At 35.1% G+C, this 14,689-nt stretch overlaps 1 protein-coding gene across 12 annotated transcripts in view; it reads left to right on the top strand.

Annotated features, from left to right (window-relative positions):
* Positions 1–14,689, top strand: part of KIF21A (kinesin family member 21A) — a 164,869-nt gene that overhangs the window by 68,172 nt on the left and 82,008 nt on the right. For all 12 annotated transcript variants that reach the window (XM_033222442.1, XM_033222431.1, XM_033222432.1 and 9 more), the window contains exons 2-6: positions 7,764–7,986; positions 8,114–8,296; positions 10,001–10,150; positions 10,868–11,002; positions 11,520–11,687. In XM_033222442.1, the coding sequence (XP_033078333.1) occupies positions 7,764–7,986; positions 8,114–8,296; positions 10,001–10,150; positions 10,868–11,002; positions 11,520–11,687 (859 nt within the window). The remainder of the gene's footprint in view (positions 1–7,763; positions 7,987–8,113; positions 8,297–10,000; positions 10,151–10,867; positions 11,003–11,519; positions 11,688–14,689) is intronic.

The raw sequence follows: 14,689 nt of genomic DNA on the forward strand, positions 1-14,689 counted from the left end.
ATACTGTATATGTTTATGAATATCCGTTTATTAAGAATAAACTTCATAAAGTTTATGAGTCCAGTGGACCACACAGAGATGACACGATAGAATACAGAGCTAATTATATAGATTAGGATAAGATTTCTGGATTGCTTTCAACAGCTGTTCATCATTAAATGGATTAAAAACAGGTTCTTTTCTTCATCTTTTTCATTCATAACACTGTCTACTCCCTAGTCCCTGGAACACATTACTGTGCTTTATTGCCTTTAGGCTTTTCACTCAATTAATAATCTCTCTAATGGAGTTACTGAGGTGTGTTTCTTCCTTGAATGTCTTGAAGAAATACCTTTCTTCTCATCACCCATCATTGTAATTAAAGATCCATTTGAGGGAGAGGAATTTCTTTTTATGGACTTGAGTTATTTATTATTTATGCAGTGCCTAATCTCTTAGGAAATAGTTCAGCAAGTCCACAAATGGCCTAACAAGTTCTTATGGTGTGTCAGAAACTCATTTCTAGAACAGAAGGTGGAGAGTTAAAGTAGGGCAAATGCTTCCTTATTGTGGTATCTACTAACTGGAATGAACTAGAGGAGGATTTAAAAAGGGACCAGAAACCCCAGGGGCTCAGTTGTGATGACAAAGTGATAACTGTCCTGATTCTGGGGAAATGGAAGGAAGGAATTTAGTAAGATATAATTAACATCAAGAAATGAAATTGAACACCAGTAAGTAGCATCCAACATAATACTCATCCAAAACACCAACAAATGAGATAAAGAAAGGCAAAAGACCTGTACAGAGGACAGATTTATTGGTGTTCTGTAGGAAGAACAAAGGTGTTACCAAGGTGCCAAGTGGGCTAGTTACGGATAAGTGTAGTAAAAGATAGGTGTAAGTAAAAGAACTACACAAAGTGGGAATCAGGTCAGATTATTGAATAAATTGGAGAACTACCACAATCTTGTGGGGATGAGATCAGAATAACTCAAGCCAAAGGGGAGAGACAGTTTACAAAGACATTTAGGTAATGGAAAAATTTGTCACATGTATGAAACCATTGATTAAGGACAATAGTACTTTCTAATAGGACAACAAATCAGCAATGGCTAGTGGCAAAAAGGAAGACATGTTTTTTGTTATTCCTCTTCTTTTTGTAGGGAGAAATAACTTGACCAATAAATGAGCCAAAGAAAAGCTTATCCCTTGTGATGTTTTTAGTAAAATGGGGAACAGAGGAATAGAAGGGGTGGGAATGTAAGAGAGAGTCTGAAAAGTACTACAAAAACCACATGCATTTAAAAATTTAAGCTTGATCATTTGCATCATTGGACTCAGATTATTGAGTGATGTTGGTGCTAGTCTTATAATTTTGAAAAAAAAAGTATGAGTTCCAGCACACATAAGTTATAAACTATAAGGTAGACTTAATTATTTTCCTTAGGTCAGCATTCCTTCAGTAGCTCGTCTGTCAACATTCTGGTCACTAGCATTTAATTCAATTTAATTCAGTATAAGGACAAATTGTACCATAACAATTTAATCCCCAGCTTTAAACAGACTTGTTACTCAGGACCTTAGTTATATTCCTTTCTTGAATGAAATTTCCTTACTGGTTATATATGTCTATAGAAAAAATGATAATAATATTAAATAATAAAATTTCTTATTTTGGCTCCTGTTGTACCCTATACTGATAAAAGTAGAAGGATGATTGGGACTTGACTATTTATTACTATGAAAAGGCTGATTTTGGGATTATGACTTTTTATGAGTGGAGGTGTAAAGATACCCAGATTTATTATCTTTGCATAACTATATATATATATATATGCATACATGTATGCAGGAAAGTTCATTGTTGCATTACACTTCTATTGATGATGTAGGAGTTCTATATTTAATTTTCTTTGGGACTGAAGGTATCCAAAGGGTAATTTTAAAAATATAGCAATAGTTTGGGGAGCCAGAGTAAATCATGCATTTTTTAACACATGAAGGCCCAAGCTGAGATGTTAGGGTGCCTCATGAGGGAAATGACTTAGAGAATTTGCAGGTGGTATTGTAACAACACTTTATAGCTACGTAGGCTGTCATTGTCACATATTAGCTCATTTGTTCAAGATTCTATCATGTGGATATGGCAATAATATTATATTTAATAGATATTTAATAGACAAGGAAATCAAGGCTGAGAGAGTGACCTGCCAAAGGTCACAGCTAGTATGTATTAAGACCTGTGAAGGAACTGAGTTTTCACTCTGTTTACAAGCTAGCAAGCTAACCCATTACTGTATCATAAATAGTGGCAGAAGACACAAAACTCCCCATTGGAGACTAAGGACTTTTATTACTTGTGGTATAATAAGTAATGTGAGCTTCATGTTGATTTGACCTGATTCTCCATTCCCTCTCAATCCATTGGGGGCAGTGCTGATACACCTGTTATATGGGTGCTGTGCAAGCAGGTAGGCATTGAGAAACATTGAGCTTATGGATTAATCACTTTTATAGTAAGCAGAAGCAAGCCAGGTCTGTCGTGAAGACATTACCATATCCTTAAAGTTTGCCTGTTTCCAACACAACCTTGAGAAATGATCCATGAAGAGAGCAGTCTGGGTCTTGCATTCTTGGCATACGCAGCAAGAATGTGCAGGAACTCTAAGGTTGTGGTGAATTGCCTCTTAATAGCAGTATGTGACAGAACTAATGTATAAACTCAGTTTTGCTAAGTTTCATGACTGAAACTCAAGTTGAAAAGATTAAGCCTTTCCCCCAAAATACTTTATTTAAAAATTTTTGTTTTATTTAGGACATCTCAAAACATGTCCTCTTGGCTTATTTAAATATATTCAATCACTAAAACCAGTTTTGGTTATTACAAAGGCAAAGAAGAGAAGGCAGGGCCCACTTTTAAGACATTTCCTCTATTTCGTCTCAGAATCTCCCTTAATTTTCACTAGTTCGTTCCACAGCAATGAGCCCATGATAATGTTTTCATAAGTGAAGTAGTCCCTTGCCCTGTGTCCACAGCAACATTTGTTATACAATAGGAATCATGAAGAAATAAGGAACAAACAGTAAGAAGTACTGGTGGATAGTGTATGGCAGGGGAAAAAAGTAGTTTATTGCAACCTTTTAAAACCCAGCATAGAGAAACTTTGATTTGATTTTCTTGAAGGATTAATTAAAATAGAATTTAAACTTGGAATTAGTAAAGCCAGGCTCCTTGTAGATTAGAAAATCGACATATAACATGGTTAAATGCTTGTTCAAGAACAAGTTTCTAGTGACAGAATAAAGTGATATTATATTATTGTAATTATCATATATCTTGCATTAAAATACTCTTTTCTTACCTAATGTAGTTTATAGGGGTAAGTCAGTAAATATTTGTGGATTACTTTGCTTTAGGAATGAATAAGATATATTCTCTGTCTTCAAATAATCATTTGCTAATGGAGACATAAGAATTCAATTTTTATCCATAATTGTTTTTCTTTAAGAAGCAGTTTTAAATACATCTAGTTGTAGAACAATATATTTTAAAAAATCTAGTTGGCTTTATTATTTCTTAGTGTTAGTCAGTTTGATTAACATTAGTTAATCCAAACATTAATGCTGATTATTTCCTAGTGTTGGGATTAGATGTATGTGTTTAATGATCTTATTTTTTATATAAAAATACTGAGAAAGAAGATATTTCAAAATATCCAAAGTTGTAAATGTTATATTTCCAATTTTCTCTTTTACAGAAGGATAGGTATATTTTGTCTATATAGAACTTGAAGTAATTGTTTTGAAATTGAGGTTTGTAGCTAGGTTTCAAACTCATCAATTACAAAGCAGGTGAATTGACTTGGATTGGGTGTTCCTGTGAGAATTACTGACTTGAGTACTAATTTAGGGATTTGGAGATTTTAAAATATTAATTTTTGAAGAGGAATTAAAAAGGTGAACCTGTCCTTAGTCTTTGAAGTATAGTTAGCTTCCAATTAATCTGCATGTGTGGGACACCATCCCCTCCTAGGTACGACTTTCTCAGACCTGTTGGAAAATTGCCATTGCTTGGATCCAGTGGAAAGTTTCCACCCATCTTGTTGGCTTTTAAAGCCACTCTCTCTCCTCTACCCATGCAAATGGATGAAATTGGGCATCATCCGTGTTTCAAACAGAATCCTCCTTGCCATTAGCGAGAATAATAACTAGATGAGTAGAGATTAAGAGAATAAGTTAAAGACATTCTGAGTGACATTAGATTCTAAAATTGGCTATCATATCTGCAATTAAAATGGCACTTTGTTTTTTTCTTTGTTATGTTGAAATGAAATTTAAAGTATCTTAATAGCCAAATAAGTTAGCTTGTGGTTATAATCATTTACCTAAAATTAATGGCACACTGATATTAAGTAGTAGCCCAGTACTCATTTTCATTAGAGAGCTGGGTTTATTATTTTTGTCTTTTTTATTACGTGGGATTTGTTAAGTTTCACAGAGTACTATAGCAACCATAAAGCTGGTAGAAAAAGCAGAGACCTGGAGTTAATGAGGTAGCTTTCAGGAGAGAGAACAGCCTGAGCGCAGACAGGACTTTATGTTGAAATGCAGAGTTTCTGTGAGCTCCCAAAACGAGATATCAAAAGAAAAATGTTCAGGCAGGTAAAGGAGTTGGGAATTGAAAGGGTGGAAAGAGTGTCTAGGAAAAGGGAATAATGTAGTTGGAGGCATAGAAATAAGAGAGAGCATAACTGGTAGTGAAGCTGCTTAAAATAAACCATCACCATGGCTACCAGTGAAAATCCTTTAATGCAAAGATGTAGCATGGCAAAGCAGAGGGATTTAGAGATGTACTGAAGGGTTTTATGCAGGGTAGTGAGCTGACCAACTTCCTGTTTTACAAATTACTCATATTACAGTGTGTGGAACAGGTTAGTGAGGGCAAGAGTTGACACAGGAAGACTGATTAGAAGACTTTTGCAATATTCTAAGTAAGAGATAATGATGGCCTTCATTAGGGTGGTGTTGATGGGGGAGGAAATAACTTGGTGGGCTGATGTATTTCAGAGAGAATAGCTCTTAGATTAGATACGTGGAATAGGGAAGAGGGAGGAATTGACATGGCATTGAGGTTGTTTCTGACTCTCCTATTTCTGGCGTGGCAACAATCAAGATGGTGATTTTTCCTAAAGAGGCTTGGGGTTTTTGCTGTGTTTTCCTCCACATGACTAAATATAGTGTGGTAGGAGAAGAGGAGTTTGGAAACAAAAAATTATTAATTTAGAGAGCATCACTCATCTAGGTTATGTGGAACCAGAAAGCCAAAGCTGCTATACCACGGGCTGTTTTTATAGTCTATGTGCATAGCTACAAGAAATTACAAGAAATTCTTTGTTTTATTTGCTATAATAATATTTAATATGGATTACAGTACACAAATATTATTTCCATCTTTCCCTTTTCTAAAATACAGTATCTACAGTTAAGTATTATTGAATCTAAAAGGAATCTTGGAAATTATGGTTTTCCTCCACAGTTGAGGAAACTGGTGCTCTGAGAGAAGACCACATGATATCTATGGAGTGACAAGTAGTAAAACTCGGATCTGCTACTGGCCACTCCATTGCTCTTGCCTCATTACCTGGACAGCTCCACATTGATTAGTACATTCCATTACAGCTAACAAACAAAGCTGAAGAGTTTATTAAAGAAAAATACCAGTATCATAGAGGAGAAAAAATAGTTGCGTATTCTTTACTTAACATATTATTTACATAAGATATTTTTGAGGCATACAAAATTCTATTTTAGAAAACCAGGTTTGCAGAAATTCAATCCTTTCTGTCTATTGTCATTCCTGTTCTTCCTATTTTCCTTTTTAGTTTGATGAACTGTAAAGAGTTAGACTTAGGGGATCTGAACTTGGGTTTGGCTTTATCTCTAATAAATAGATGAACTTGTTTTACCTGTATTCCTGTATTTTACCTCTATTGACCTGAGGTTTTTTTTTTTGTTTGTTTGTTTTTTAATTTCAGAAAATAAGGTTATGAGACCACATTCCTTTAAAATCTGTTCCTTGATCATTTTATATTTTTCTTTTTCATTTTTTTTTTTTTTTTTGGAAATGGATCCTCACTCTATCGCCCAGGCTGGAGTGCAGTGGTGCTATCTTGGTGGCTCACTGCAACCTTTGCCTCCTGGGTTCAAGAGATTCTTCTGCCTCAGTCTCTCGAGTAGCTGGGATTACCAGCTGCACCACCATGTTGGGCTAATTTTTGTATTTTTAGCAGAGACCGGGTTTCACCGTGTCGGCCAGGCTGGTCTGAAACTCCTGCATCTCAAGCAATCGGCCTCCCAAAGTCCTGGGATTATAGGCGTGTCACCGTACCTGGCCTCATTTTATATTTTTAATCTGTGTTTGTCTTGCCTTTCTTCCTTAAACTGCTTCTCCTTCACCATGGCAAGTAGGGAATCTCTTTAAAAACTTAGGTACAGTAAGTGAGTGGTATATATTCCAGAATATTCTGTCCTGTTTATAGAGCCTACAGAATAGGACTAGATTTTGGTTTGTTGTGTTATGAACATATCTTCATATTTACTTTTCTTCTTTGAAAATAGGTTTTGAAATTTGAGAGAGAAGACAGACAGGAAGGTATTGTATTCAAGTGGATGCGCGAGGATGTGGTGTGGGTGTAGTGCAGTGATCCTCCAAGTGGAGGAAAGGCAACTCATAATAATTCACTGTTTTGGAGAGAAGATATTAGAACTTTCATTTATATTTATTTCTAATTTATTTCTTTTTAAAATTCTGCTTTTATATATACAATCGACTCTCCATATTCAGGGGTTCCACAACTACAGATTCAACTGACTGTGGATTGAAAATATTCAGAAAAAATAATGGATTGTTACATGTGTACTGGACATGTACAGACTTTCTTTTCTTATTATTCTCTAAATAATGCAGTATAACAACTATTTATATAGCTTAACATTGTATTAGTATTATAAGTGATCTGGAGATGATTTAAAGTATACAGAAGAATAAGTGTGTAAGTTATATGCAAATACTGCATCATTTTATGTCAGGGACTTGAACATCTGTGGATTTTGTTATCCATGGGGAGTTGTGAAACCAATCTTTCATGGAAACTGAGAGATGACAGTATTTCAGTATATGACAAATCAATATGGTAGAACATGAATATTATTTATAAATGAATATATATATGTTGTGGGAATATGCTTAAACATGTTACTGTGACAGAACATAATGGTCAAATAGGTTCAGAAACCACTGGTGAAGAGTTAGCAAAAAAGACGAGTCAAGAGCATGAAGACATTAAGATAAATAAATGTCCTTGCTTTTTTATTTTTCCATACTATTACCACTGGAAATAAAGAGAAAAAAAAATCTAAAACAATAATAATAGCAAATAGCACTTTGGTAGCAGAATTTATTGGATTGAGTATCTACCTCTTACAGAGTAGAGGAAAAGTATCCACTTGGATAAGTATCTAATTTTAAGATAGATTTTACTCTTGTTCATGATTTTGGGGGATTGTTAAGTAACTCATTGAAATTAAGAAAGTCATCTCATATACTGAAATTGATTCATTATAATTCAGTTTATTTAAACTTTTCAACTGAATAAGCATTAGGTAATTACATTAGAGTTTTAAAAAAGATTTGGCCAAGAATTTTTAAGCCCTATTTTTTGAGAGGTTTTTTTTTTTTTTGCATTTATTTTATTTTTTTCTTTTCTGATTATTTCTCACAGAATAAGACCACAGCTTGCCAAAGAGAAGATTGAAGGATGCCATATTTGTACATCTGTCACACCAGGAGAGCCTCAGGTCTTCCTAGGGAAAGATAAGGCTTTTACTTTTGACTATGTATTTGACATTGACTCCCAGCAAGAGCAGATCTACATTCAATGTATAGAAAAACTAATTGAAGGTTGCTTCGAAGGATACAATGCTACAGTTTTTGCTTATGGACAAGTAAGTGCCATATTATTTTCATAGGAGTTGAAACTTGTCAGAAATGTTAATTCAGTTGCGCTTTCATTTTTGTTTCTGAAGGTTATGTTAAGGTTGAACACTAATCTTTCTCTGTTCTTTTGTTTAGACTGGAGCTGGTAAAACATACACAATGGGAACAGGCTTTGATGTTAACATTGTTGAGGAAGAACAGGGTATTATTTCTCGAGCTGTTAAACATCTTTTTAAGAGTATTGAAGAAAAAAAACACATAGCAATTAAAAATGGGCTTCCTCCTCCAGATTTTAAAGTGAATGCCCAATTCTTAGAGGTAATAATCCAATTTTGGCATTAATTTCTTTTAAAGTTTGTTTTTATAGACCGTAAGTGTTCATGATTTTATACTGTTGGCTTCTAGTACAGTGCTTTGAAGATCGTACTCAATAAATGTTGTTTGAGTAAATTAACATTAGATAATAGAAATAAGTTTTCCTTACTTGTAGGAAGTGATGTTTGAGTTTAAGATTATAAACACTTGACCAATGTCCATAGAATAAAATAACAATTAATATTGCTTATTTAAGACCCCCCCCTTTTTTTTTTTTGGAGATAGAGTCTCATTCTGTCACCCAGGCTGGAGTGTAATGGCACTATTTTGGCTTACTGCAGCCTCTGCCCCTGGGTTCAAGCGATTCTTGTGCCTCAGCCTCCTGAGTAGCTGGGACTACAGGCGTGCGCCACCACACTCAGCCAAATTTTTGTAATTTAAGTAGAGATGGGGTTTCGCCATGTTGCCCAGGCTGGTCTTGAACTCCTGGCCTCAAGCAATTCACCTGCTTCTGCCTCCCAAAGTGCTGGGATTACAGGTGTGAGTACTTATTTTTATCAATAGATAAATGTTAATTACTGTTGTAATTTAGACAGGCTTACAAAGTGGTAGGAACTTAATGACTAAGGCCAAAAGTAGGGGAAGTATGTGAGAAATCATAGGTCTCAGATTGTAGCACTTATCTGGCTGAAGAAATTATTATCCTTGCGTAGGTAGACAGATGTTTTGATATAATGTCCAAAGGTGGTGGTGGCTTTGGATTAATTCAGGCTGTCTAGTGTGATAGAAGGAAAGTAACACTAAGAGGACATCTAGGATTTGAGCCAATATTGCACTTTGGTGGGCAGTGACATAATTCTGGGTTCTTGGTGCAAAGAGAATTTAGTCTAAATTACCTGATCCATGAGCTAATCATTTTCATCATTGATGAAACATTTTACTCAGCATTGTGTAGCACAAAATAGAAAAATTAATATCTGTTTTTTTTTTTTTTTTTTTTCTGCTGGTTTTAATGGACATTCTTATTTAGTAAAAAACAAAGAGAATATAACTGTGTGTTCCCAAGGAAAGTAAATGATGATAAAAGAAGAAAAGAAACAGTGTTATTCCATCTTCTCTTTCACCCTCTAAAATGATGTTAGGCATTGTAACTTTAAAACATATTGATAGAAAAACAGGTGTGTGTATCCTCTTTTAAGGAGGTATCTGGGTTTCTTCAGCCTCTATTGGTACAGGAACAGTAATACTGTTGCTGACCGTGCAAACATGCTAAGTTTTAATTTTTCAACTCGTTAACAAAGGTTTCAGGGCAATAGGAAATATGTTTTTAGCTGAAGTAGTAAAAATTCTTTAAATATTCTGAAGCTTAAGATTTGTCTACATTTGGCACATGTTTCTAGGGTTTGCTTGTATTTGTAAATATTTAATTATCTCTTGCAAAGGATTATTAGATCATTTTAGCTAGTTCTCAACCCATTAGTCATGATTAAGTCACTTACTGTTTTTACTCTTGTAAATAAATCTGGCATTTGCTTATAATTGTTGTAATAATAGCCTCATTCATTTTTATGTGTTATTTTGAAAAAATATGTGTCACTTTGAAGTACTTTAAAAATCTGTATGAAGGAAAACATTATGTAATATGTTGTTATGACAACTACCCAGACAATTTCTGCTAAAATTAGATTTCTAATATTTTTTTGATAGCTCTATAATGAAGAGGTCCTTGACTTATTTGATACCACTCGTGATATTGATGCAAAAAATAAAAAATCAAGTATAAGAATTCATGAAGATTCAACTGGAGGAATTTATACTGTGGGCGTTACAACACGTACTGTGAATACAGAATCAGAGGTAATATTTATATTGTAGTTAAAACAGAGCATAGCTGGCTTTGTTTAAATAGTGAGCTTTGCTGATAGTCTGCTTAAGATCAAGATATGAAATTTATATCCTGAAGCATGACATGGAATTAAAATCTTGTCTTCTTTCCTCACATTTTAAAAATCAGAATATTATTATAAAAATATCAGGGTTATGATAAAGTCAGCATATTTGTCATAGCATCAAAAGAATCTAAGAAAATTTATGAATAGCTTTCATTCACAGCTAGAGAAAGAGGGTTAGACAATTGATGGTGAAGAATGAGACCACAATACTTTTGTACTTTTTGCTTTAACCTATGTAGAACTGTATCATGGCTCCTAGAGGGAGATTGTTGAGAAAAATTACAGAAAATAGTTTTAACAGAAGATAGAGAAGAGCCTGAATAATTCAAGTTATTGCTCAGTTTGTACCAGAGTGTTCTACTGTAACAGTTTTGGAATGGAAGCTGCAAATGTCAGCAAATGGCAAACAATGGAATCTGTGTTTTCTTCTATTTAAAAAATAATACACTATTATACTGAGAAGTTCATCTCAAAAAGTGCCTGTAACTAAAGTAGTAATGTGAAATTCCACATCTTTTATGTCCCTTAACATGGTGGGTTTTAGCCATTACCTCAGACTTTAGATTGTATAGTATCTTGTTTATTGTTCAAGTAAAGTCCTTTGTTTCTTCCCCTTTTTCAGATGATGCAGTGTTTGAAGTTGGGTGCTTTATCCCGGACAACTGCCAGTACCCAGATGAATGTTCAGAGCTCTCGTTCACATGCCATTTTTACCATTCATGTGTGTCAAACCAGAGTGTGTCCCCAAATTGATGCTGTGAGTTATCAATTCTAATTTCTTAAACTTTCAATTTTTATCTTCCTAAAACCACATGAATTCTGTGAGAATACATTTGAGCCAAATTCAGTTAATTTAGTCATTCCTTTTTCTGATTTCCTCTTCTGATCCTAGTTAAGTTGAAGCTGGTCAGCCATGTAAGATTTTGAAATAAAAAAATATATATATGTCTGAAAAACCAAAAAGGATGCTGTGGCCATGTGTTGGATGTCATCACCTGAGACCCTTTGCTTTTGAGGATTATATGCTATAGTTTTCCCTTCATTAGCATAAGCGAAGCCTCAGTTGATAATAGTTGAGTTCTGAACATCCAGGCTTTTTCTGCCTTTAAATTTCTAATTGCCAGCAGACATTTTTTGAATATATTATTTATTTGGCTTTCTGCCTATTTATTTGGTTGTCCCTATATGTGTATGTGGGATGAGCTCAAGGTAGAGTAGGAGGATATTTAATGTTACATTAATAAAATATATTCAATTATTTTTCTTAATTTCAGGACAGTGCAACTGATAATAAAATTATTTCTGAATCAGCACAGATGAATGAATTTGAAACCCTGACTGCAAAGTTCCATTTTGTTGATCTCGCAGGGTCAGAAAGATTGAAGCGTACTGGAGCTACAGGCGAGAGGGCAAAAGAAGGCATTTCTATCAACTGTGGACTTGTAAGATTAAGGCTTTGTGCTGAGAATATATCAGAGCTTTTCTATTGTCCTTTTGTCTTTTGTAATTTATAATATCCATATGGAAATCCTTCAGACACTGAACTGAGAAATGAAAATTATAGAACAGTTATTAGTAATGCACTGAATCTCTGATCTCCTCACGCTTTTTTCTCTTTTTTATATTACAGATTTTCTTCATGTGTATAAATTTAGTTGTACTAAAATTTGTATGTGCATAAAATTATAGATATACAAATTATTTGAAAAATTCTTTCCACATTTAACAATATATTGTCAAAATCAGTTTATTTATTTATTTTTATATTTTATTTTTTTTAAATAGGGTCTCACTGTGTCACCTACTCTGGAGTACAGTGGTGCGGTCACGGCTCACTGTAGCCTTGACCTCACGGGCTCAATTGATCTTCCCACTTCAGTCTTCCTAGTAGCTGGGACCACAGGCCAGCACCACCACACCCAGATAATTTTTGTATTTTTTGTAGAGATGGGGTTTTGCCACATTGCCCAGGCTGGTCTCAAACTTCTGGGCTCATGCGGTTCACTCACCTCAGCCTCCCAAAGGGTTGGGATTACAGGCATGAGCCACTGCGCTTGGCCCAAGATTTAATATTAAGTTATTTCATGGGTGAAGACCTTCAAAGTAGCCTTTTGATAATATTTTATGACAGTCATTTTACTGACTTTGGAAAATATAATTGTTTTTGGTAATGATTTTTAAAAAGTGATACTTTTTCTAGGTTATATTGAAAATTAACTTTAATACCATGCCACTTAATGGCATTTTGATTGGAAAACTTGTGATTTAGTTAGCATAAAGCTTCATTATATGGAAGGAAATATTTTAGAGCAAAGTTTTGTGCATTAAAATGTTCTTATTATCTTCATTACAAAACTGGAAATTTGTGCCTGCACAAATGTAATGACATCCCTAAATTTCTGTGACACCAGTAGCATCAGAGTTGTAACTACCCAATGGATTCTTTTTGCCCGCTGCCCAGATAGAGCTGATTTATCAAGGTGGGGGAATTGCGATAGAGAAAAAGTTTAACGCACACAGAGCCAGCTAAATGGAAGACTGGAGTTTTATTACTCCAATTAGTCTCTCCAAAAATTCAGAGACTGCGGTTTTTAAAGTATAATTTGGTGAATGAGGGGGCTAAGAGAGTGGGGAGTGGAGGTGAAATCATAGGGTGTCTCAGTGGGTTCTTCCTGCTGTCTTCTGTTCCTAGGTGGGATTACAGAACTGGTTGAGCTAGATTACCAGTCTGCATGGTGCCAGCTGGTGCATCAGAATGCAGGGTCTGAAAAAATATCCAAATACCAACCTTAGGTTTTACAATAGTGATCTTATCCATAGGAGCAATTGGGGAGGTTAGGAATCTCGTGGCCTCTGGCTACATGACTCTTAAATCATAATTTCTAATAATCTTGTGGCCAATTTGTTGGTTTTACAAAGGCTTGCTGGTCCCCAGGGAAGAAGAAGGGTTGTTTCAGGAAAAGGCTGTTATCATCTTTTCAAAATTCTTTAAACTATAAACTAAATTCCTCCTTTAGTTAGCTCAGCATAGGAATGAACAAGGGCAGTTTAGAGATTAAAGGCAAGATGGAGTGGATTAGGTCGGATCTTCCTCACTGTCATGCTTTTCTCACTGATACGAATTTTGCAAAGGCAGTTTCAGAGTGTGTGGTGTCTGCTTTCCTCCCATTAATCACCCCCCAATATTTGCTTCTATATGATTATGACCCTTCTATGGGGAAATTATCAACCAAGGCTGATTAGAAAGAGCCAGACCTTCCAACTCCAATACTCATCTTGATGGTCCAACCATGTGGATGAATGTTGTGTAAAACGGCATGCCTGGATTCTGGACTTTGTGTATTGTTTTGCGTTTCTTGGGAGATACAATCATGGTGGTATTTACATTTATGTTGTCAGGAAAAGACAAAAACCATTGCTTTGTTTTCCTCTTTAGGCTCTTGAAGTATGTTGAGACATATCTAGTAGAGTTTCAGTATTACCATTGCTTATGACAGTAGCCACTCTGGAAAGGGGGAATGATGACTAAGTGTGATCCTGTTGCCACTCCCTGCATGGTCTGTTTTTCCTAACAAAGTCATGGTTACATATATATTAGTACTATATATAATACCTTATGTGTATATTAGTACTATAGTACTAAGTACTAATTCTTTGAAATAGAAATAAGATTGACAACTTTAGTTATCCCTGGAATTATCAAAGCATCAGGTTATGTCCCCAGAAAATTGTCCATTCATGTTACAAATTCTTCTCTTCAACTCAATGAAAAATAAAATGTTTAGTTAGTTTAACAGTTTGATGTGAATTTTCATTTTGCAATACAGTTCCCATGGAAAAAGAAAACCTTTAATCACAGCAAAAAAATCAGTATTATTTCTCTGAACAAGGTATTCCTATGCAAGTATATCTATCCTTAGAAATACAATAAGATGGGCTGGGTGCGGTGGCTCACTCCTATTATCCCAGCACTTTGGGAGGCCAAGGTGGGTGGATCACCTGAGGTCAGGAGTTCGAGACCAGCCTGACCAACATGGGAAATCCCCATCTCTACTGAAAATACAAAAATCAGCTAGGCGTGGTGGTGTGTGCCTGTAGTCCCAGCTACTTGGGAGGTTGAGGCAGGAGAATAGCTTGAACCTGGGAGGTGGATGTTGCAGTGAGCTGGGATCACAACACTGCACTCCAGCCTGGGCAACAGAGTGAGACCCCGCCTCAATAAATAAATAAATAAATAAATACAATAATATATGTGTTAGCATCCAATTATTTAAAAACTAGTCAAATTACAGAACTCTGTAGTCACTCCTCCTGCGACCCTGCTGTTTTTCCTACTGTCACTGAATTATCACCTACAAGATAAACATTATCCAAAATGTTGCTCACACTAGCCATCAGTAATGCAGACATCTATAACCATGATTACAAATGTAAAACAAAACCA

Source organism: Trachypithecus francoisi, unplaced genomic scaffold (assembly GCF_009764315.1).
Source record: "Trachypithecus francoisi isolate TF-2019V2 unplaced genomic scaffold, Tfra_2.0 Lachesis_group11, whole genome shotgun sequence".
In the NCBI taxonomy this organism is placed as follows: domain Eukaryota; kingdom Metazoa; phylum Chordata; class Mammalia; order Primates; family Cercopithecidae; genus Trachypithecus; species Trachypithecus francoisi.